Source organism: Talpa europaea (genome assembly GCF_964194135.1).
Source record: "Talpa europaea genome assembly, chromosome: 10".
Lineage (NCBI taxonomy): Eukaryota > Metazoa > Chordata > Mammalia > Eulipotyphla > Talpidae > Talpa > Talpa europaea.
This window is the reverse complement of record NC_140077.1, coordinates 96,190,859-96,212,633: the sequence shown is the minus strand read 5'-3', so window position 1 is coordinate 96,212,633 and position 21,775 is coordinate 96,190,859. Positions and strand designations below refer to the sequence as shown.

The 21,775-nt window shown below is 41.5% G+C and overlaps 1 protein-coding gene across 1 annotated transcript in view; it reads right to left on the bottom strand.

Moving 5' to 3' along the window:
- The window catches only part of DOCK5 (dedicator of cytokinesis 5), a gene marked incomplete at its 3' end in the record, with an annotated part of 171,200 nt that overhangs the window by 14,489 nt on the left and 134,936 nt on the right, over positions 1 to 21,775 (bottom strand). Inside the window, exons 29-40 of the mRNA XM_084246201.1 lie at positions 21,548 to 21,642; positions 19,995 to 20,073; positions 19,090 to 19,190; positions 16,173 to 16,231; positions 15,676 to 15,830; positions 14,138 to 14,223; positions 12,144 to 12,303; positions 11,095 to 11,135; positions 10,294 to 10,384; positions 9,414 to 9,533; positions 5,726 to 5,815; positions 4,180 to 4,284 (exon numbers count right to left, since the gene is read on the bottom strand). Coding sequence (XP_084102327.1) covers positions 4,180 to 4,284; positions 5,726 to 5,815; positions 9,414 to 9,533; positions 10,294 to 10,384; positions 11,095 to 11,135; positions 12,144 to 12,303; positions 14,138 to 14,223; positions 15,676 to 15,830; positions 16,173 to 16,231; positions 19,090 to 19,190; positions 19,995 to 20,073; positions 21,548 to 21,642 — 1,182 coding nt within the window. The remainder of the gene's footprint in view (positions 1 to 4,179; positions 4,285 to 5,725; positions 5,816 to 9,413; positions 9,534 to 10,293; positions 10,385 to 11,094; positions 11,136 to 12,143; positions 12,304 to 14,137; positions 14,224 to 15,675; positions 15,831 to 16,172; positions 16,232 to 19,089; positions 19,191 to 19,994; positions 20,074 to 21,547; positions 21,643 to 21,775) is intronic.

Below are 21,775 nucleotides of genomic sequence, written 5' to 3'. Positions count from 1 at the left end.
AAATAACTGCACTAAACACTTATTTTCTCCATTTCTAGCTGGAGTTTGTTTTCTCTTTTATAAAACTAGTAAAACTGGATTTTTTAAAAAAAACTCTCCTAAGTCTGGGAAGCTGTTGCTGCCGGTCTCGTTAATTCCTAGCTGGGTTTGGAGGGTTCTGCTTGTCTGCTAGTCACTCAGATGAAACATGCATTTTTAATGAAAACTTGGGCTGATGTTGCCCTGTTAAATGTGTTTTAAAAAGCACTTGTTTATTCCTATAACAAATATGTATGGAGTAAACAGGATAGACCCTCGGGATAGAATGATGGCCTCATTGTCAGAAACTTACCTCCCAGTGAAGAGAAATAAACAAGTAAACAAGATTATTTTAGTATAAGTAGTATACTATCTTGGCTAAACACTGAAGACAATGAAAATGGACATATATATTGGAATATTTTTCCAAACTCAGAAAGATTTTTGTGACTGACACATGTACTGGGCAGTACTAACATGTACTAACATTCAGGCAACATGTGGCGGGCAGGGGATCAGAGGGTAAAGAAGACATGATTGTATGAGACAGACAGTGGCTGTGGAAGGAACTGAGATCCAGAAACTCAGCACAAGTGGGCTCAACTGGAAAGAAAGAAGCTTTAAGGAAGATACGCATGTGACTGATTGACAGATGGACAGAAGGACAGATGGGGAGGACAATCAGGCATGGGAAGTGGAAAGGATAAGGTTCAAGGACATAAAGTATGGAGTTAGTCTGAAGAAAGAACCTTGGGCTGGAAGGATGAGCCAGAACATGACAGGCTGCAGGGAATTCACAGAGCTTCTAGAAGGAGAGAACAGCATGATGGAAGCAGGAGTACAGATAACATAGATAACATAATATGACACAGGGGAGTACGTGTGTGTCCAACTGTAGGAATCTGGGGAGACAGAGCTGATGGGGGAGGAAAAGCTACAGGATGTGGCTTGGAGAAGGGAAAGGAGATAGGAAAGTCAACAATTATTCTGAGCTTAGCAGCTTTGGAACAGGAAGAAGATTCCGAATCTGGGGGAATAGTCTCTGACATAGAGAGGCATTTAAGTTACAAATTTTATGTGTTGAAGTAGACTTTGACAACACATAACAACTAAAAACCACTTGACACTTTATAGAGTATATAGAGTATATGCTATATAATTAATTCTCAAAACAGTCCTTGTTGTGGGCATTATTTCTCGAACCTACAGGTCAAAAAACCACAACCACCGTTTTACTGCATACAAATGACTCACCAACTTTTCTACCCACCTGAGAACCTTCCTTTGAGTTTCAGATACATAGATCAAATTGCTGACCCACATTTTTTGAATTGTTCCAAATTCATTTCACATGGAGTATGTCCAAAACCAACTTTTATAATCAACTTATAAATATTTCAATGCCCCTCTGCAATCTAGTCCCTGTAGCCCTCTGCGCCCTTCTCTTATTTACCCTCATGTCCCTGCTGCTCTCCAGCCTCACAGCCTTTGAATCTGCTGTTCTCGCTGGTATCCTTGCTCATCCTAACAGCCACCTGGCTCATTCCTTCATTTCCTTCAGGTTTGGGCTCAAATATCACTTTCTCGGTAAAGAACTTCCTAGTCCCTTCATTTAAAATTGCACACCACCCCGGTGCCAGCCTCTCCATCCACCTTTCTCTTTTTCTCCCTAATGCTTATTTACTCCTCTCCTGTATGAGGCGTTGTTCTGGATCATCTGACACACTGAATATTTTACTTCTTTTTTTTCTTTCTTTTTCTTTTTTTGATCTACTTAGGATATAAGATCCACAATTTCCGGGATTTTGGTTTGTTTTCAAATCTGCCCCCTTGGTGGATGGTGTCACTGCTTTCCCAACTATGCAGGCTAGAAACCTCAGAATCATTCTTGACACCCTTTTCCAGAATGTCATCCATAGAGCCCATCCATCATCACTTAGTCTCCACCCTGTCGCCACTTCTCTCTAAAACCACCTCCCTTCTCCAAGTGGTCATCTCTTGCCTGAACACCTGCGATGTCTCTGGGAGCTAATCTGTCCAGTTCCTGTCCACTCCATCCTGAAGCCAGATGACCTTGCCAACACGAAAGGTCTGTAGTGACTCCTGTTACTCTCAGGATGCAGACAAAATACCCAACATGACCCCAAGGTTCTTCCCGCTCTTCGCATACTTCCTGCTTCACCCCAGCTCCCTCCATTCCCACCACACCCATCTTCTCTCATTTCTCCCTGTTGACAGCTTCTGCCTGCTGTTTCCTCTGTCGAGAATGCTCTTTCCTTCCCTTTTACCTCTTTAACTCCCAGCTCACCTTTCAAATGGCTATGTCTATCCTGACTGTTACAAAACTCAGTGAAAACTTACAAAATTTTCCTTTTTTAGGGTAAGAGTCTGTGAGTTTTGGTCAATGTAGCCATAGTCATGGCTATGACATGACACAGAACAGTTTCATTGCCACTAAATATTTCCCATGCTAATTCGTAGCCTACCCTTTCTTACCACCAGAGAAGCACAGATCCTTTCTCTGTCCCTCAAGCAAATGTTGGCTTGAGCAGAGTGTTATATAAATAAAATCAATGAATGAAGTCTTTGAACTCTATCTTCCTTCACTAAGCACAAAGCAGCTGAGATTCACCCACAGGGGTGGACAGGAATTCATTCCTTTCTATTACCCAGTAGTATTCCATTATATACTTATTCACAGTTTGTTTATACTGTCACCTGTTGAGAAACACAGGTAGTGTGTAATCTTTGATGAATATGAATAAAGATGCTAAAACACTCCCTTACAAGATTTGTGTATAGGTTTTTATTTCACTTGGATGAATACTCACTGGTAACTGACTCTTATAGCACAGAATATTTTATCTGTTCTGTTTCAAGTATACATTTGTGTGATTATTTTTTTTAAGATTTATTTATTTATTTATATAAGAACTGGGGTATAGGTCAGAAGCGTGGGACGGTGGGAGAATTCACCAGAGCCAGAGTGGGGAGCAGAACAGGCAGATGGACCAAAGACACTGCTGAGGGGAGCAGCAGGTGAGGCAGGAAAGGTCTGTGCGTCATGTGGGGTTCTCCTTGGCCGGCAGGGAATTGAACCGGCGCTGCAGAGGCTGTGGACAGCTTCGCAGCACGGCGCTCAAATGCTGCGCCACTGGGGAGGCCCTGTTTGTGTGATTATTTAATTAACACCTCACCTACTAGGGTATAAAATCTAGAGGAGAGGAATCTTACAATTAGCACTGTACCTCAAATGACTAGTATGTATGTATCTACAGAAAAAAGTTATTGAATGAATGAATGAATGAATGATTGAACAACCTGAAAGGAATATAAATTGGTTTTTCCCCACATTTTTTTTCAATTAGGGGAAGTAAGATAAGTAATAATTGCTTTTAGACCTCCCTGGTGGCGCAAGGGGTTAAGGCACTGCACTAAGAAGCAATCTGTAGCCTCTGCAGCACAAGTTCGATCTCCGGCCGGCCAGGGAGAAACCACATGGCAAAGCAGACCTCTTCTGTCTTGTCTGCTGCTCCCCTCAGCAGTGTATTTGTCTGGCTTATACCCCAGCTCTTGTATGCATACATAAATCAATATTTAAAAAAAATATAGCCTTTAAACATAGCTCAGTTCTAAGAGGCTTTTTTTGTTGGTAGGAAACAGGAGGTTTTTTTTGTTTTTTAGATTGTAGAATCAGTATTAGAGAAAACTAAAGGAAGGAAAGGAGGGAAAACACAGTCTTTTCACCATTATAACAAAACTTTTTATTTATTTTTGTGAACTCTTGTAGTCTTGTCCTTGGGCTTTTTGCTTTTAAACTAGCTCTGGCTGGAAATAAAATAAACAACTGAATATATCAATCCACACTCTCCCCAGCCTGACCCGTGGCAGCAGACCAGTGGAGAGGATGGTTGTTTTTCCCTTTCCATTCCACCTGGGAAAAGTCACTTAACAAAAGAGCTGCCAGAAGAGCAGAGGCTGCCGGGGTGTGGGGTGAAGAGGCGGTTGCTCAGGAAGTGGCTTCCCTCCGCGACCTCCCACAGTGAGAACACGGGTCAGCAGCTGCTAACACACTAGGCCCATCTGGAAAAGAGGTGAAGACCTTCCCTCCTTCAGACTCCACAGCTTAATGGCTTTGGAGACCACCCTGGGGCTTCTTACCCGCAGAAAAGAAGGAAAGCCCTGTCCGTAGTATCCAACAGCAAAGTATTCGGGCTGAGGCCTCATTGCCTTAATGATGTTCTCGTAAAACAAAGCTCTTTTTTTCTGGAAAATAAAACAAAGGAGGTTACAAAAAAATAGATTATTTGCTTTGTTGTTTCCCACTTAACACAGAGAAATAAAAGGTCTTTGGGAAACATCTTGTCAAAGAGTTAGCCTTCTCTTGAGGCAGAGGTTTTGGATCTGGGGTCCAAGACGGGGTTTTGGAGAGTCTGGGAACCTCTGACGCTGTGCACAGAAAGATGTGTGTGCAAGTGTTCTGTGAAGGTGACAGTGTTCACACTTCACTGGTTTCTTCAAAGGGGTTCAGGACCCCTACAATGTTAGGAAGCACTTTCTGAGATTCACAGAGGGTGGCTGTACTTAAGCAGAGACAGAGAAAACCACATAAGGAACCTTCCATTTCCTGCAGGTGATTTGGATTAAAGTCCTTGGTTCACTTACAGGTAGCCAGAAGGTGGGAGCTTTGTCCTGTTTCTCAATATTTCATACCACCCTGTCTTTAATTTTTCACACGAGAGAGGCTTCCCAGAAAAGGCTCAGTCATTCTTAAGGAAAGCGAAACAGGCAGCAGACCAAGGCCTTTGAGGGATGCCCGAGTCCCTCCAACCTACAAAGGCCAGCATGATGGTTCCGACTCCATCTAGGTGCAAGTTTCTATCACAGTAGTTTCCTTACAAAAGTAACATGTTATATTATTAACAGCTCAGCTCAATTTACTTTATGGAACTAATGAGCTATTCTTTTGTGACAGCAGGAGCTAATACATTATATTAGCAAATTCTTTTCAAAGTGACCTTGACAAGCCATCTCCCCAAATACATTAATATTACATGACAATGGGTGACCCTACCTTTTTTGACTCTTCAAACAGAATATTGTGCTTACCTACCACTGGGCATTTACATGGCTATTTTTGTTTTGCTTTGTTTTCAAAAGTAGTTGGCCTGTGCCTATAGCCAGGTATAATACATAAATTCGGGGAACAGTAAAAGTAGAGTATGCTGGTGGTAGAAGTACTTCCCAATGAAACAAATGTGCAGAGTGGGACTCTTAAAAAAATAAAACAAGGCACAAAGGTGAACAATTCATTTATTTAGCCGGGTCCTGAGGATGTGGGCCACATGAGTAATTTGGATAGACAGAAGATGTCAGAAGTCATCTAAAATATGGGCGGTGTTCACAGAGGCAGAGTAATTGAGAGGTAAAGAGTACAGGGGCTGGGAACGAGGAGGGGCCGGAGAGAAACAGAAGCACAGGGAAAGGGCAGGCGTGCAGACAGGAACCCTCTGTGGAGGATAACCTGGACCAGCTCTGGGAACAGGTTTGGGACCTCATCTTTTTTCACCTTTCCTTTCACAAGGCTTCTGTTTCCATTGTAAATGACAAAATTTATCCTGACTTTCCTAAGCTCACAGAAACAGCTTTGTGTTCACTGATCTTAGCGAGGCTGTTGTTGGCATGAGGAAATCTGACCCAGACTCACCAGGAGATTGCCAAGGCCCTCGTAGTCAAACACTTTGCTCTCGTAAGTCTCAGCCAACTCTTTGCTAAGTTTGATCGCCTTCTCCCACATCTTTAGAAATAGAAAAGTTAGGTTAAAAACAAAGAACAGGGGCCTCCCTAGTGGTGCAAGGGGTTAAGCACTGCACTATGAAGCAATCTGCAGCCTCTGTAGCACGAGTTCGATCCCCGGCTGGCCAGAGAGAAACCCACATGGCAAAGCAGACCTCCTGTCTCGCCCGCTGCTCCCCTCAGTAGTGTACTTCAGTACATCTACCTGTTCTGATCCCCACTCTGTCTCTGGTGAATACTCTCACCCCCCTCATCTCTGGCCTGTACTCCAGCTCTTGCATGCATACATAAATAAATCTTTAAAAAAAAAAAAAAAAAAGCAAAGAACAAAGTAGTCACTCACCCGGCGGCAAAAGCCATTTGAGAGTCACTGGCTAGGAGCAATCTGTAGGATGAGTTGCTGCAAATATTTCCAGCCAGCTTCATCTCTTGGATCAACTAATCCTCTTGCTGACAATATAAAGTTACTATAGACTGGCTGCTTTGTTAGGGTGCATCTTTGGTAAATAAGTTTATGAGAACACAAAGAACACTGAGTGTTCCAAAGCATGTTTAAAGGGCAAAGCACTAAAGCCAGGGAACCGGTTCTGAACCTAGGCCCTGAGCATGTGAGAGTTTTATTAGAGGGTAAAGTTAGTGTGGGCTCTAGTTCTGGTCCTGGGGTGTATAAATCTGTATTTGGAGTTAGCTGTTTGGGGTGGGGGGATCGAAGAGAGGCTCATAGTACTGTTGTTTGGAATTTAAGAAATTGTACTTTGAATTTAGGACATTAATTCTCTGTTTCAACTAAACTATCTACTCAGTCAAGCAGAGTTTTGGGAAATACCTTAGAGCATGTGTGATCATGTAAGTTACAGCATGATACACAATCTGGTGTCTGAGGCTGCATCCCAGATTGGGCCTGCCAATCACTTTGGTATTTCATAAGATTTCTTAGGTACTATTAAAACATAATATCCGGTCATTTTCTACTTCATTCTTGTTAAAAGGATGCTATTTTCCTTCCATTGTTTTTGACTGCTAAAGCAATGTATGTGAAGTTCACATACAGTTGTAGAACATTTTAAAATTAAATATTTTAAAATCATCATTAGCCAATTGCTTCTCAGCCTTTTGGCTAAGATCAAGTGTAAAAACTATCATCAGCCAAAATTTCCCCCCCGTGAAATATCACAGCCTAGGTCACTGAAAAGTCTGTGAAATGTTCCCAATGGAAACCTTTTCAGATGGGCTGGGGCTGGTATGGGGAGCCAGAGGCAGCAGAATTGGGGTCCAGCTTTCTCCTCAGTTCAGAAAACAACAACTGTGTAAGAGACAGGGAGTTTTCCTAGCACAGTGGTTCTCAACATGTGGTCCCTGGTCCCTGACAGTACCCCAGGCCCTTTCAGGGGACTCATGAGGTCAACATTATCTTCTTTATAAAACTCATACTGTTTGCCTTCCTCTATGTTCATCTCTCATGTGCATACAGTGGAGCTTCCCAAAGGGTACAGAATGAATGATGTCACTATCAGTTAAATGCAGGAGCAGATTATAAGAATCCATCTATTAAGTGAGAAGTTCAAAAGATTCACAAAAATGTAAAACAATACTAATACCACTCACACTAATTCTTTGGAAAATACAGTAATAGTAATTTTTCATAAAATAAATATGATTAATATGCAATAAATTACTATAATAAAAGAGCAAGAATATTTAATTTTTTAAAATTCCTACAAGTATCAAAAGATATAACCCATAGAACAAAAGCTCTCCTTGAGATCCTCGATGATTTTGAAAATAAAGGAATGCAGAGACCAAAAATGATGAACCCAACAAACTTGTTCTCTAAGTCCCAAGTACTTAATATACACAACACAGTGATCTACCTGTAGGGTTATGGGAAGAATTAAATTAGGAAAAATGTCTGGGAATCACCGAAGATAGTAACTAGCACTAAACACATGCTAGTTATTTTATCATGGTGATTATTGGCTTATTTATTAATTAACCAATATGTTCCACTGATAAAACAGATAAGGTGGCAGGAAACCACAGGAACTATGTAGGTTCCTTTCACTACCTTAATCTGGGATGTTTTGCTAGGTTAGCACAGCAATTTTTTCTTTTCTCTCCCTGCCCTTTCATTTTTTTTTTTTTTAGAATTTTTTAAAAGATTTATTTATTTATGCATACAAGAACTGGGGTACAGGCCAGAGGTGTTGGGGTGAGAGGATTCACCAGAGACAGAGTGGGGAACAGAACAGGCAGACTGACCAAGTGCACTGCTGAAGGGAGCAGTGGGCAAGTCAGGGGAGGTCTGCTGCACCATGTGGGTTGCACCCTGGCCAGCTGGGGATCAAACTTGTGCTGCAATAGTTGCATCTTAAACCCTTGCACCACCAGGGAGGTCCCTATTTTTTTTTTTTTTAATTTAAAAGCCAATCAATTAGACATGATTTCTCCAGCAGATCACAGACTACAACTTCCTGGTACACATCTTATGTTCATTTTACCTTCTTGCTCCCATAGGCATTTAACTTGCATGTTACCCTACAGTCTATGGAGAAAGACAGTAACCTAGATATGGGATGTGCAATTGGTGCTAGCCAACAATTTCTTGAAAATACATAGTAAAGGATGGTACCAGCTCTTGGCCCCAGCAACACCCTCTTAAGAGGTAAAATTATGATTGTGCAGAGTGGGGTTCTAAGCTGCCAATTCTAGTCTCCATTGAGTTTAGTGTTCTCAAGGTAACTGATCTTTATTACCTTTGTTACCTTACGTAGTCACTTTTGTTCCCACTAAAATATCAGAATTCAAAGATACACAGGGAATAAAAAAATAAGTCATCAGTCACTGTTGTATAATAAAGAGTTTGGTCCTGAGTTTCAGGGGTGGAGTTTCTATACTCTTGGAATGTCTCCAGACACAGAAGTGTCTTTGTTATTCATGGTGGACCACACACCACATCTGAGTTTACCCTAAAAAAGGTGACACAGGGTGGCCCCTAGACACTCTCAGGATGAGGGCTGGTCATGGCAGACTCATCACCCATGTGATTAGATGATTGGGAGGGGGTGTCGGAGATTGAATTTAATCACAGCACTGATGATTCAGTCAATCAAGCCTATGTAATAAAACCCCCATAAAAACTGCACAGCAGAGATTAAATGAGCTTCCTGGTGGGTGAACACATCAGTTTGCCAAATCAGGTTATGTCCTAAATCTATGGGAAGAAGACACAGAAGCTTTGTAGTCCAGACCCTCCTAAATCTTACCATTTATGCTCCTTCATTTGGCTGGTTCTGATTTGTATCCTTTATAGTAAAACTGTTATCATAATACAGCATCTTTCCAAGTTTTGTTTGTTGTTGGAGCATACTATCAAACCTGAGGGAGTCATGGGACAACCTCCCAAATTTATAGTCAATTAGTCAGAAGAGTGGGTGGCCTGGGAACCTGTGCTGGCACCAGAAGGGAGGCTTTCGGGCTGGGGATTGTGCCCTAACCTGGGGGGGTCTTGGATCACTCTGGGTAGCTAGCACCAGAACCACATCCAGCACTGCAGTCACTTTCCTTTTCCTTATTACAAGACTCAACAGCCCAACACTCACTTTGCCTTTGTCAAAATAAGATATGATTTCTTGATACAACTTCTCTTTAAGCTCTTGCTGGGTAGAAACATTGTAATTGGCCCTCTGAGGCAACTGGGAGTCACAGGGCTGGTCAGACCACTGGAAGACAAACAGAAGGAACAGAAGAGATTAAGGTAACAAGTCTATTAATTAAGTTAGTCAAAGGAGATTAATGTAACAAATATTCAGACAAAAAGTTATAGAAATAGTTCAGTATATCTTTGACTGATTCATAGTGTGGTAGCTTATTTATCAAACACCCAAACCACATACACACACAGACATGCCAGCCACGCAACAAGTGTTGACCTAAATGGACAAATTCTCCAGGCATTCCCAGGAAAGTCAGGCAGCCAGCCTCCATGGCCGCTGCTCATAAATTATACATGAACCTAAAGTTAGAGGAATATTTGGAGCTAGAAATATTTGTTTAGGATCCTTGATGTATCCGTGTATTTATTATTTGTAGCGTAATTTTACTTAGTGAGAGACTATAAATAGGAAAACCTTCCTTTGGTACTACATTCATTTACAACTCATTTTCTGCAGTGAGATGAATCTATTTATATCTTTTATTGATGTATGTTTTGTTTCTTTAATCAGTGAGCCAATTACTAGAGACCTATAAGTTAAGTTCTGTTTCCTAAGAATTTCTAAATAAATTACTGACATTTTCTTAACCTGGATCTGAAAATTAGCAGTGCCTATTTAGCAGATACAAAGACATTCTTGAAGAAAGGCTGTCCCTTGAAAAATGATCTTCCCATCAGAACCACAAAGTCTACAGGATTTAGTCCCAAAAGACAGCTACAGTGTGTTGTCTTCCACCCTCTAAGATGAGTGCCCCTGATGCTCTTACCTGCAGAAGCTCAGCGTGCAAGAGAAGTGTATAGGCCGCTTCCGTGTAGTTCTCACAGTCTCGGTGCAAATCCCGCAGCTTGTACAAGTACCTAGTTAGGAGAGAAGGGAGGCCGTTTGCAAGGCAGTGCTTGGCGTTCAGCTCATCCTACAACCAGATCTCAGTCTGCCTTCCTGTCTCTCTCCTGAGCTTCGTCTGAGCCCACATTTCTCTTATGAAAAGGAATGTGTTACCTCCTGTTCTTTTGAGCTCTGTCCTGGTTTCTGTGTGTGTCTCCTACTCCATCTATTCTGCTTTGAGCTCTGTGTCCACGGCAGGGGCATTTAAATTTTTTATGTCATGGACCCCCATGGGAAGCTAATGAGAGTTAGGGCATCTGTTCTGAGAAAATACATAGAGTTTATGTCCAAGTTTGCTTCAGCCTGTCATAGACCCCAGGCTAACCTTTCTTGATAGAAGAGAATTTCATGAACGTCCCCATTCGCCCCCTTCCAGCAGCCTTGCCTGATCACCTGCCCGCTCTTCTGCCCATGAATCTTGACACCACCCTCCCAAGATGCTCCCTCGGAATGCACTTATCTGTGACTAAAGAGTTGGCCCTTTTAGATATAAAGATATTCTTGAAGAAAGGTTGTCCCTTGAAAAATGATCTTCCCATCAGAACCTACCTAGCATCTCACATACTTTTTGGATTCTCTCAGAGGAACAAGCACGGTATTTAGGGTTAGTTATTTGTTTCTTGAAGAAACAATAAAACCATGACACAAAATTTTACAAAAGCAGAAATTTTCTTCAACTTACCTTATGAATATGTCCTGTCTCTTCTTTTCTTTATAAAAATTCTACAAAAGAAGATCCCAGTCAAAGGGTCAAAGTCAAAGGTTATTGGTTTTCACCAATGTCACTTTTCTGAAGAGTTTACTCTTTCCTTTGAACAAATACCACAACCTTTCCCCTCACCAAGCAAAGGAAGTGATAGTTTAAAAAGAAGTTTAAGAACTGCTTTTTAAAACCATGTTTCTAAGACATGTGAGGGAGATCTTTTAAGGGTGTAGACTGCCTGCTGAACTCAAATCACTTGATACTGTTTCTTAGGGAGTTGGGGAGGGAGGTTTCTGGATTATACCAAGGCAGCCTAAACCTCAGAGGTCTGCGGTCACAGGTTCGTGTCCAGGCCACAGGACTATACATCTGCAGGGATTTCAGGAACCAGTGCTGACCTGATGGGGTATGTCCTGACACAAGTTCATCGATGCCCAGGAATTCCAACAATAAAGCAGCCACAAATAACCAAGACAAAAGAGATTGGTTGAGGATGGTCTTTAGAAAGAATGGAGGGCCTCACTGGTGGCACAAAGGGTTAAGACGCAACCTGTGAGGCTGTGGGTAGCCACTGCAGCATGAGTTCGATCCCTGGCCAGGGAGCTGCCCACATGGTGTAGCAGACCTCTCCTGACTCGCCTGCTGCTCCTCTCAGCAGTGTATTTTAGTATATCCGCCTGTTCTGTTCCCCATTCTGGTGAATCCTGGTGAATTCTCTCACCCCCCACAACTCTGGCCTATACCCTAGTTCATATATGCATAAATAAATAAATCTTAAAAAAAAAAAAAAGAGTGGAGTCCTGAGTTTATGCTGCCTTTCCCATCCCCATTTCCAATTTTATCAAAGGTCAGTGGCTGCTGGCATCTCTGAATCCTAAGTGGAGTCAACTGTTCCACTTATCTATGAGGGACACTCCATAGAGGGCTCTCCAGGGCGCCGCTGTGTCTGTGAGGTTGACAGGGCTGTGCTGTGGGGTGCGGGGTGGCCTGGCAGCGCCCTCCCACCACCCCAGGGGACTGGCACGTACCAGCACGTTCACGGTGCAGCTCATGCGGTTTTCCTTGCTCTCATCATGCATGATGATGGTTCTGTAGTCCAGAAGATTCTCTAGGAGGCTGCTGACCAGGAGCACGAATATTTCTCCAGAAGTGGCGAGGTATTTGTGTTTCCGGCAGTGTTCCAGGAGCCTGGGGAGGCAGGGGTAGAGGCAATTGCCCATCTGTCATGTACTTCATTCCAGACCAGAGCCCTTGAGGTCTACACAACAGGCAGTGTCAGACGAGTGGACACACGGGCTTCAGGAAACACTAACCTCAACAGGGCCTTCACTTCTGTTGCATTTCAGTGACTCAAGTTCTACATTTTCTTTGGGTACAGTACAAATGCACCTTCACTAGAATCCCAGAGCAGTGTCTTTCTTGAACTTCTATTTGTATTTATGTTTTGTCAATACAACAGAAAGGACAACCTTTGCTCAAAAGGTTTGTGTCTGCTATTTGCCCACTCAAGCTGAAGGAGACCAGCTTTCCTATGTCATTTTTCTCCCTAAGGCCTGCACTGCAAGGCATCCTGTGGCCATTCTGGAAAACCTGGGACTGATGCCCAGCTAAGAGGAATCTAGTAAACATTCAGGCATGGATTCCTCAGACAATAATGTTACTTTCAGGAAAGACATGCAGTTGTAAATTAGTTAGACCAAGGCTAACTTTTGGTCTAAGTTCCCTCCCTTTAGACACACATAGTACAAAGATTCTATAAGGATCTCTTAGTTCAGATAATTGGAAGGAAACTTGGGGAATAGGAAATATTAAAAAAAAATAAATGGATCCAAGGATTTAGTCAAGTCTAGGAAAACTCTTAGGCGCTGGATTAGTGTATATTTTTCTCAGTGAGTGGATCCAGGAGGGATGAAGCAAACAACATTAAGACTTTTATGTCAAGAATTAACTGTAGATTTTGGATATATTGTCTGTGATGTTTCCATTTAAATCCTACTCCCTCCAAAGAGGCAGGTAACAAAACAATCAGCACATACTCCAGCAGGTGATATGGTGGGTCAGTATCTTAAAATGTTCTGAGAAAACAAGAAATGAATAATTCAGAGCAGCTGTGGTCCAAGTGAGTCCAACCTTGGGTGACGGCACAATTTATAGATAATAATCATCTAGAGTAACAACCATGAACACCAGAGCAGTCAGCACTGATTCACCAGGAGCCCTGTAACAGATGCTCTCTCCTCATTTAACCCTCACCACAAAACCAGCTAGAGATGCCATTTCTGTAGGTGAAAAAAGAGGTGACATTAGGTCAACCCACCATCCAAAATCAAACTAGTGTGTAGAGAAACAGGATTTGAAGCACAATTCCTTTCTAACATGCAAGTGTTTTCAAATCACTTTTTATATTTGAAACCACTCTTTTGTAATTCCAGACGTGCCAGGAGAATTAGGAGGCACGAGGGGGAAGGGTGAGTATGTCTCAGTGTGGGTGGGGCGGATGGGGAGCAGTGGTGATAATGTGAGCACAGAGAAGGAAGAATATGTTGGAGAGGGGAGTGGAGTAAGAAAGGGCAGGGCAGTGGAAAGATCAAAGACCCACCTGGCTGGAGATGGAACCCTGTTCTCAGAGGTCCTTAAGAGGCATAAAGTATTTTGAAATGTAAAGTGGACCTTGAAACCTATTTTTTTTCCCCCTTTTCCTTTAAATTGTTGCTCTGGAGCCATAATTAGAGGTGAGAGCACTTTTGTTGAAGTTGAGCAATTCACATACCGGGCACAATGCCACCACTCTGCACACGTTGCTTCACCTCCATCTGCTCTGCTCTCCCGGGCGGGGCGGGCCCAGGAATCAGCACATCAGATAAACTAGCACTAGCAGCGGATGGAGTAAACTCTGTGACCCCCTGTGCAGTGACCCTGGTGATTATGGACCCCTGGGCTAGTCTATGACACAGCAGAAGACTGTTTTTCTCCATCACTACATGGTACAATCAATGTGATATTTGGATTCTGAAATACTCACAGTTTTTCCAGAAGGATCTTGTATTGTTCATCTCCTCTTCCCCCTTCTACCTCTTGGTCCAGCTTTGTGATCAGCTCATTCTCAAACTGAAAGCAGAACAATTTCAAAGGAGACTGTATCCTTCGAGAAGGACATGAACATACCTGCCACCTTTTAGATTCGGTTCAATTTCTTTACTGAATTGTGAGCTGTTTCCCAAAATACACAGAAGATCCCACTTCCCGGCATCCCATCAATTATGCCCCAAGGTCCGACTTTCTAAACCAGCCTTTGTTGTTTGATTCACATTTACAGAAAAAATTACTTTTACATATATTAAATGATTAATTCACAATTTAACATATTTTTAATTTACATAAACATCTAATTTTATTTAATTTTTATTAAATTAAAATTAACATAAAATACATTAAAAGAAGATGAGATGGATAAACTTCCTGAAGGGAGAAGACTGACAAATGTTCTGGTTGCTGTTAACCAAAGAAATAAAACATAATGTTTCATTAACTAATGTTAAGGAAAAGGAAGGTACATGAGGTATGATTCCCACAGCAATGTGGATGGTGTCTAGAAACTATGTTGACTTCATTTACTTATAATTATACTTAATACACTTAATGTATTAAAATTATTTTCCTGGGCCTCCCCGATGGCGCAGCGGTTGAGCGCTGGGTTGCGAAGCTGCCCGCAGCCTCTGCAGCGCGTTCGATCCCGGCTGCTCCCCGGTCACCGGAGGAGGGTCCCACATGGCGCGCAGACCTCTCCTGCCACCCGCTGCTCCCCTCAGCAGTGTACTTCGGTCCTTCTGCCTGCTCTGCTCCCTGCTCTGGCTCTGGTGAATTCTCTCACCCTCCCGCGCTTCTGACTGTACCCAGTGCTTGTATAAACAAAACAAACAAACAAATAAATAAATAAAACATGCCTCTAGGAAAAAAAAAAAAATCTTAAAAAAAAAAAAAATAAAATAAAATAAAAAAAAAATAAAATAAAAAAAAATTTATTTTCCTGTCTCAACTATGCACACAAACATAATTGAAGGATTCTAATTTTGTATTTTATTTTTGTTTTTGGTCTAGTTGTTGGCATTAGAATTGCTTTTACAGAGCTTCGAAACTACAAAAATCTCCCCATCAGTACTGATATGCTGTATAGGCAAGAAAACTGAGGGACAGATAAGACCTAGCAGGCAAACTGGGATCTTAAAGAAATCTAGAAATCTCTGCATCATTCTCTCAGCTATACTACAGAAGGTTTTTCCTCAATCCATATTATTCCCCCAGCTACACTGTAACAGAGGATTGCAAGGCATGATGTCAAATTTTAACTGTCCAGTGACTGGCTGCTGCTGTAGGAAACATGTCCAGCAAAAAAGATGGCTCGTAGCCTTGGAGGAAATATTTACAAAATGAAAATCAATTAAAAGAGTTTCAAGATCTACATTGATATGTATTACTCGGACAACTGCTTCTTTATGGAAAGAAAATGAGTAAGCGTGGACTATATGTGCATTAGTAAGATTATAGATCTGCCATTCTTACCATGTGGAAATTGCCATTTCCACTGAAATTGAACTCACACTGCATCATATCAAAAAAAATGGGGATGGTGGCTTTCCGGAGCTCTACTTCAGGGGTCAGTGTGACCTCCAAAATGTACCCCACCATAGATGGGATGAATTTCATCTTGTGGGGACCTGAAATGAAAATAAGTGCAACATTAAGAGCTGGAAGTAAAAGGTTACAAACCTCCTCCACAGCGCCCACAAGAAAAGAAAAATGTTTATGTGGGTAAATTAACTCAATTCAAAGGTGAGTGACTAAATATGGTATTCTGAAAACATGTGGGTGTCATAGTTAAGAGACAGTTCATTGTCAAAGTCCCAGTAGAGATGAGGGTGTGAAACCCACAAGTCAGATTTCACTTTCAGACAGAGACTAATAATTCTCAGGATTCCTGGAATTAAAATAACAAAGAATTCATCATGGGGATGCCCATCACACAGCAGCTGTGATGCCCATCCAAGGTCAACACTCACCCAGGTTATACCACATGTCCCGGATTCTAAAGCCGATTTCCTTTCTCATGTCTCCATATCTAGGAAGAAGATCATAAACCAAGAAAGGAATTTGCAGTGGAATCAGGTCTATATGATAAAAAGCAAGAAGACTAAAAAGAGTCCTTATTCCCCTAGGTCCCATTTAAGGCAAGTTTTGAGGTCACTTAGAGAGATGAGGTCAAAAGAAGATGCTAAATGTTATTTAGCTCTAACATATTGTGAAGGGGACATTATTACTAGTTCATAAATGAGAAAAGTGAGAATCAAATAAAAGGGCGTCTTACCAAAAAAAAAAAAAGGTGGGGGGAGTTGAGGTTAATACCTAAACAAACCTTCCCTCCTCTGCAGAGAAAACCCAGCCACAAGGAGGGAAGGAGACTTGAAATAACAGACAATTATGAATCAGAGGCATCCTGCAGGGGAGGAGGTGGGAGAGGGATGAGAGGGAGGGAGGGAGGAGCACAGGGGACTGAGGTGATGTTGCATGGGTGCACTGGGGAAGGAAACTCTATGGGGACTACACCTGAGGGGATGGGGGGAAGCAAATATTGTTTAAAAATGAACAATGATGTAAAAAATTAAAAAAAAAAAGTCTGAGGGCCAAATGCAAATGCTGAGAAGTAACTGGAAAGACGAAAGCATAGACTCCCTGATGGGACAAGGGTGAGAAAAACTCCGGTTGTTATTACACAAAGAAATAAAACATAGACTACACCAATGACAAGGACGGCACACGAGGTGCAAGTCCTACAGTAATGTGACTGACGTCCAACAAATATACTGACTTTATTCACTTATAACTGAGTGGCCCGTGTCCTGGCCAGTATGTTCTTCACAAGGCTCACACTAGGAAGCACTAGACCATATAATCTCAAGGTGGGTGATACTGTAAACAGATAGTTTACTGTTTTTATATATAAAGCACAAACAGAAGGCATATCCGGGGTATTAATATATCATGGGGGATGTGATTAGAAAAATATTCTAAAAAGTCTCCTGATAGCAGTTGATAATGAAAAAAGAAACAAGCAGAGACACACAGAACTAGACTAGTCTTGGATGGAGGTGAATCAGAATCACATGGAAATTCCTTAAGGATACATATTCGGGGGCTCCCTGCCACTTGCCATGAGTCACTTAGAGGCTTGGAAATGTGGAAATAGGTGGATCAAAGTAGATACTGAATGCGTCCAGGGAACTCTAATGGCCTATGATGGGCCCGTCTTGTAACTGTGTTGACAGAATTTTTACTCATGTACTCAACAGTTCTTTTTTTTTTTTTTTCCAAAATCTCCCTTTGGAAATGCCTTCAGAAACCAGTAAAAAATGTATATATACTTAAGTATTTCTCCTAATATTCCATTTTAACAAAAATGCCTCAAATTAGGCCTCCTGAGTGGCTTAGGGGTTAAGTCTCAGTGCTGTCACCTCTACGGCCTGAGTTTGATCCCCTGAGTTCACCCACAGGGCACAGCAGACCTCTCTTGTCTCACCCACTGCTCCCCTCAGCAGTGCATTTTAGTAGATCCACCTGTTCTGCTCCCCAACTCTGTCTCTGGTGACTTCTCTCACACCCTGCACCTCTGGTTTGGCCTGTACCCCAGTTCTTGTATACATAAATAAATAAACAAATCTTTAAAAAAGTGCCTAATCTAATCTCACTGTTATATATATGGTCAATGTTGGACACATGACAGATCACACATGATACCACTGGTGCTGCTGTTCACTAAAATTAAGAGAGGCCTTGAAAAAACATCCATCCACATTTCTATAACTTTAATATAATTGATTTTTATTTCCCAATGTTTATTCTAACCCATATGAATATGTATTTTTACATGAACTGTATCTACAGTCACACTTTTCTTTGACCAAATCTTAAATCATTAATCCAACTAGTTACTTCACTTATCAGAATTAGTGTGAGCTAACTTCACTTGTGGGTTTAACCAAAATTAAACCTATCCTTTAAAAAAAAATGATATTGCTGTGGGGAAATTTTTAAGATATTCTAAAGAATGAGATCAAGGGATCCATCTTAAAAATCAATTATTTCTGAATTCCCACACCCCTCAGGTAAATATTTTAAAAAAAAAACAAAACAGGTTTTGCTTTTATCTTTGAAAGCACAGTCAATAAATCTCAATCTCCTAGCCACCGAATTTCAGTGATTTAGGGAGGAACCAGAAGAAGTGGTATCCAAAATACTTTGCATAGTATCCCAGACATTCCAGTAAGGGGAACTAAAATTTCACAGCCTTTAATAATAAATTTCTTTTGTTTTTGTTTTTTTTTTTTACTCCATGGCTTGTCTTATTTTAACTACACACTGTAATTTTAACTACATAGTCTTTGAATTTCCAGGCTCTCAATGAACTTGGAAACAGACCTGAGATGAAAGCAATGAAAAGCTTCCCTAAATCCCTCAACACTCTTGCACATAAATCCATTATGAATTCCAAGCCAGGACTCTGGAGGGCATTCTTCAGGGATGTGTTAGTTTTGGCTTCTCTGCAGAAATGCCTGAGAGATAGAGCTTCTGCATCAAAGCAGAGAGAGAGGCACCAAGTCTGCAATTTGGATAAGGGGCCAGCAGATGGGAGGGGCTGTTATGACATGGGAGTCCTGGCTAGCATCTCCGCCTCTCCAGCTACAGATTCTATGAAATAGGTGGTTAACGGGAAAATGAATGGCCTGTTTTGAATGGACTGCCTTGAGAAAAGAGATGTGACTCTGGGGAAATCTGAGGTCTATTAAATAATCATTTAAGACCTATCTTACTGGCAACAGGGGTCACGATGGAACAGCGATGTCCATAAAACGCAAATACCTGCTCTGAATAAAATGGAAGAATCACCTTCCCTATCTTAAGCAAACAGAAGAGGACACTTACTTTTTAACAATTTTGTTGCGCTTGGCTTGTGAGAAGGTTTCAAGCTGAAGGGACTCATGGGTGAGAAATGCTACTGCCAAGTGGAAGTAATTGTTCCAGAGCTGTTCAAAATGCATTGTGTGGGTGAAAAGAGATGGAAAATCACATTAATGAGGACCACAGTAAACCAGTGCCACATGGCAGGAAGTCACTCACCAGGGATAAATAAAATAACATCTAGAAGACTTCTTTTTCTTCCTTGTGTTTCAATTATTCATTTCCCAAAGTTTTGATACTTAATACTAACATTAAGCATTTAAAGAAATCCAAACTATTCTATTTATCTTTACTTCTGGAATAAATGACACTGTTGCCGAGAAATGTACCTATTAATAGAAGGAAGTTTGGCAATATCTATTAAAAGCCTTAAAATTCTGCCCAACTTTCGAACTAGTAAATACTTTATGACTTTATCCTGGCAAAATAATTATGGGTATTTAAAAATATTTGAGGCAAGGTAGGCCTTCACCCTGTATTTAACATAACAGAAAGATGGACACAATATGAATGTTCCTAAGATTTCAGTGAAACTAATCTTGGCCAGTAATATAATAGACCGTATTCAGCCATTAAAAATATTGTGAAAATATTTAACATCACTGAAGAGATTAGCAAAAAAGTTAGTGAATTAAGAGCTTATCAAGGAACTCTACAGTCTGGTTCCATTTTGAGACACATACAAATATGGGTGTGCATATATCTATCTGTATGTATTATATACATATATATTTACATATACATCTACCTGTATGTGTATGTATGTATAATTAATCTCTACTTTTGACTTTCCATTTTGAACATGATGAAATCTGAGATGATTTTGTTTTTAAATGAAGTAGTTCTCATTCTTTGGCTGAGACGCTTACCTGAAGTTCAAAGCTTTTCTGATCCATAAAGCGTCTTGTGAGCACCTCAGCAAACTGGTTTATAGCACGGAGGAAAACCCTGGAGGAGGAAAATGCTGGGTCAAGATGGCAGCTTGATGCTCTTTGAGATATTTTCTATCCATGTTAAGAAATAAGCCAAATCAAACCTGGATTTGGCAACAGAAGACCTTTTGATCTCCACTTAGAGACCAATGATGGAACACAGTCCACAAAGAAGGACACTAAAGGTCAGTTTCTATAACAGACTTCAAGAGCCACTCAAGGCTGCATCTAAATTTAGGCAGTTAAGGACAGAGTAAGCCAAGACACCAGGTCTCCAGAGCCTGGGACCAGGGCTCCATGAACTCTTTTCTGGAGTTTCTCTTAAAGTCTAGGATTTCTGATGCATTTTTTCCCTCTAATCTGTACATAGTTGAGAAGGGTTTTTCTAATCCGGTATCAAAATCATTAACAATGATACTCCTAACAAAGATTTGCTTTATTTATCTCATTAAAAATTCTCAAGATCTTTTAATATAATCTTTAAAATATTCCAATATTTGTTTCAATTCATTTCCATCCCACACATATTTGTTGGAGACCATCAACTGCAGAGTATGGCTCAGGTTCTGCCCAGTAAGACAAGATTTTTTTTAAAGATTGATTGATTGATTTTAAATTTATTTATTTTTATACATCTGGCCAGGGTACAGGCCAGATGCGTGGGAGGGTGAGAGGATTCACCAGAGACAGAGCAGGGAACAGAACAGGCAGATTAAGGAAATACACTGCTGAGGGAAGCAGCAGGCGCAACAGGAGAGGTCTGCTGTGCCATGTGGGATCCTCGCTGGCCGGCCAGGATCAAACCGGCGCTGCAGAGGCTGTGGACAGCTTTACAGTGCGGCGCTCAACTGCCTGTGCCACCAGGGGAGGCCCAAGACAAGATTCTCGATCTTAAGAAATTAAAACTTGGAGGGGAGCTTCCCAAGACCCAACTAAGAATTTGGAAAATTCAGTGAGGGGTGTGAAAAAGGTAATAATGAAAGGCAGAGAAGATGACAATCAGGTCAGAAAGACTCCCTTTGGAGAGAGCACTGGAGAAGGATCTGAAGGAATGGGTGGGTGGTCTGTAGATTACCAGAGATTGTGGTGAAGATACCACAGGCAGAAGAACCAGTATAAAGAAATGAACATGCAGGGCAATGCAAGGACCAGGAATAGGCCAGCTGGGTTGGGGCACAGGTATACATAGAGGGAAATAGTGAAAATAAGGCCAGATAGAGCAAGGGGATTGGACTTCAGAGGCCTTGACTGCCAGGTTTAAGGAGGCCCTCTGGAACCACCAAAAGAGACCATGGTTGAGCTGCTGTTGATAATGAACATAAGCATGATAATGAACATGTTCCAGGGGAAACCAGAACATGAGCACATAAACTGGGAAGCTGGAAGAAGAAAGATCCAGTCTTTACAGAGAGGAGATGTGAGTCAGAGTTTTAACAGCTAGTTAAGAGGTCACACAGTTAGAAACCAGACCCTCGCAGGCAGAGTCTCACCTGTTCTGGGTCATATTCATCACCATCCAGTCCTTGGCATAGACATGCTTTCCAATCAGATCCTTAAACATGATAAAAGTTTCCATGAGGAAGTCCTGCAGAGAACAGAGGAGGAATGGTTGGGGGGAAACTGCATTACATGCGAAAGCTTTTCCCCCAACACATGACAAGAAGCACCACTACATCAGAACAATACGGCCCTAGTCCCACAACAGCCACCGACCTCCT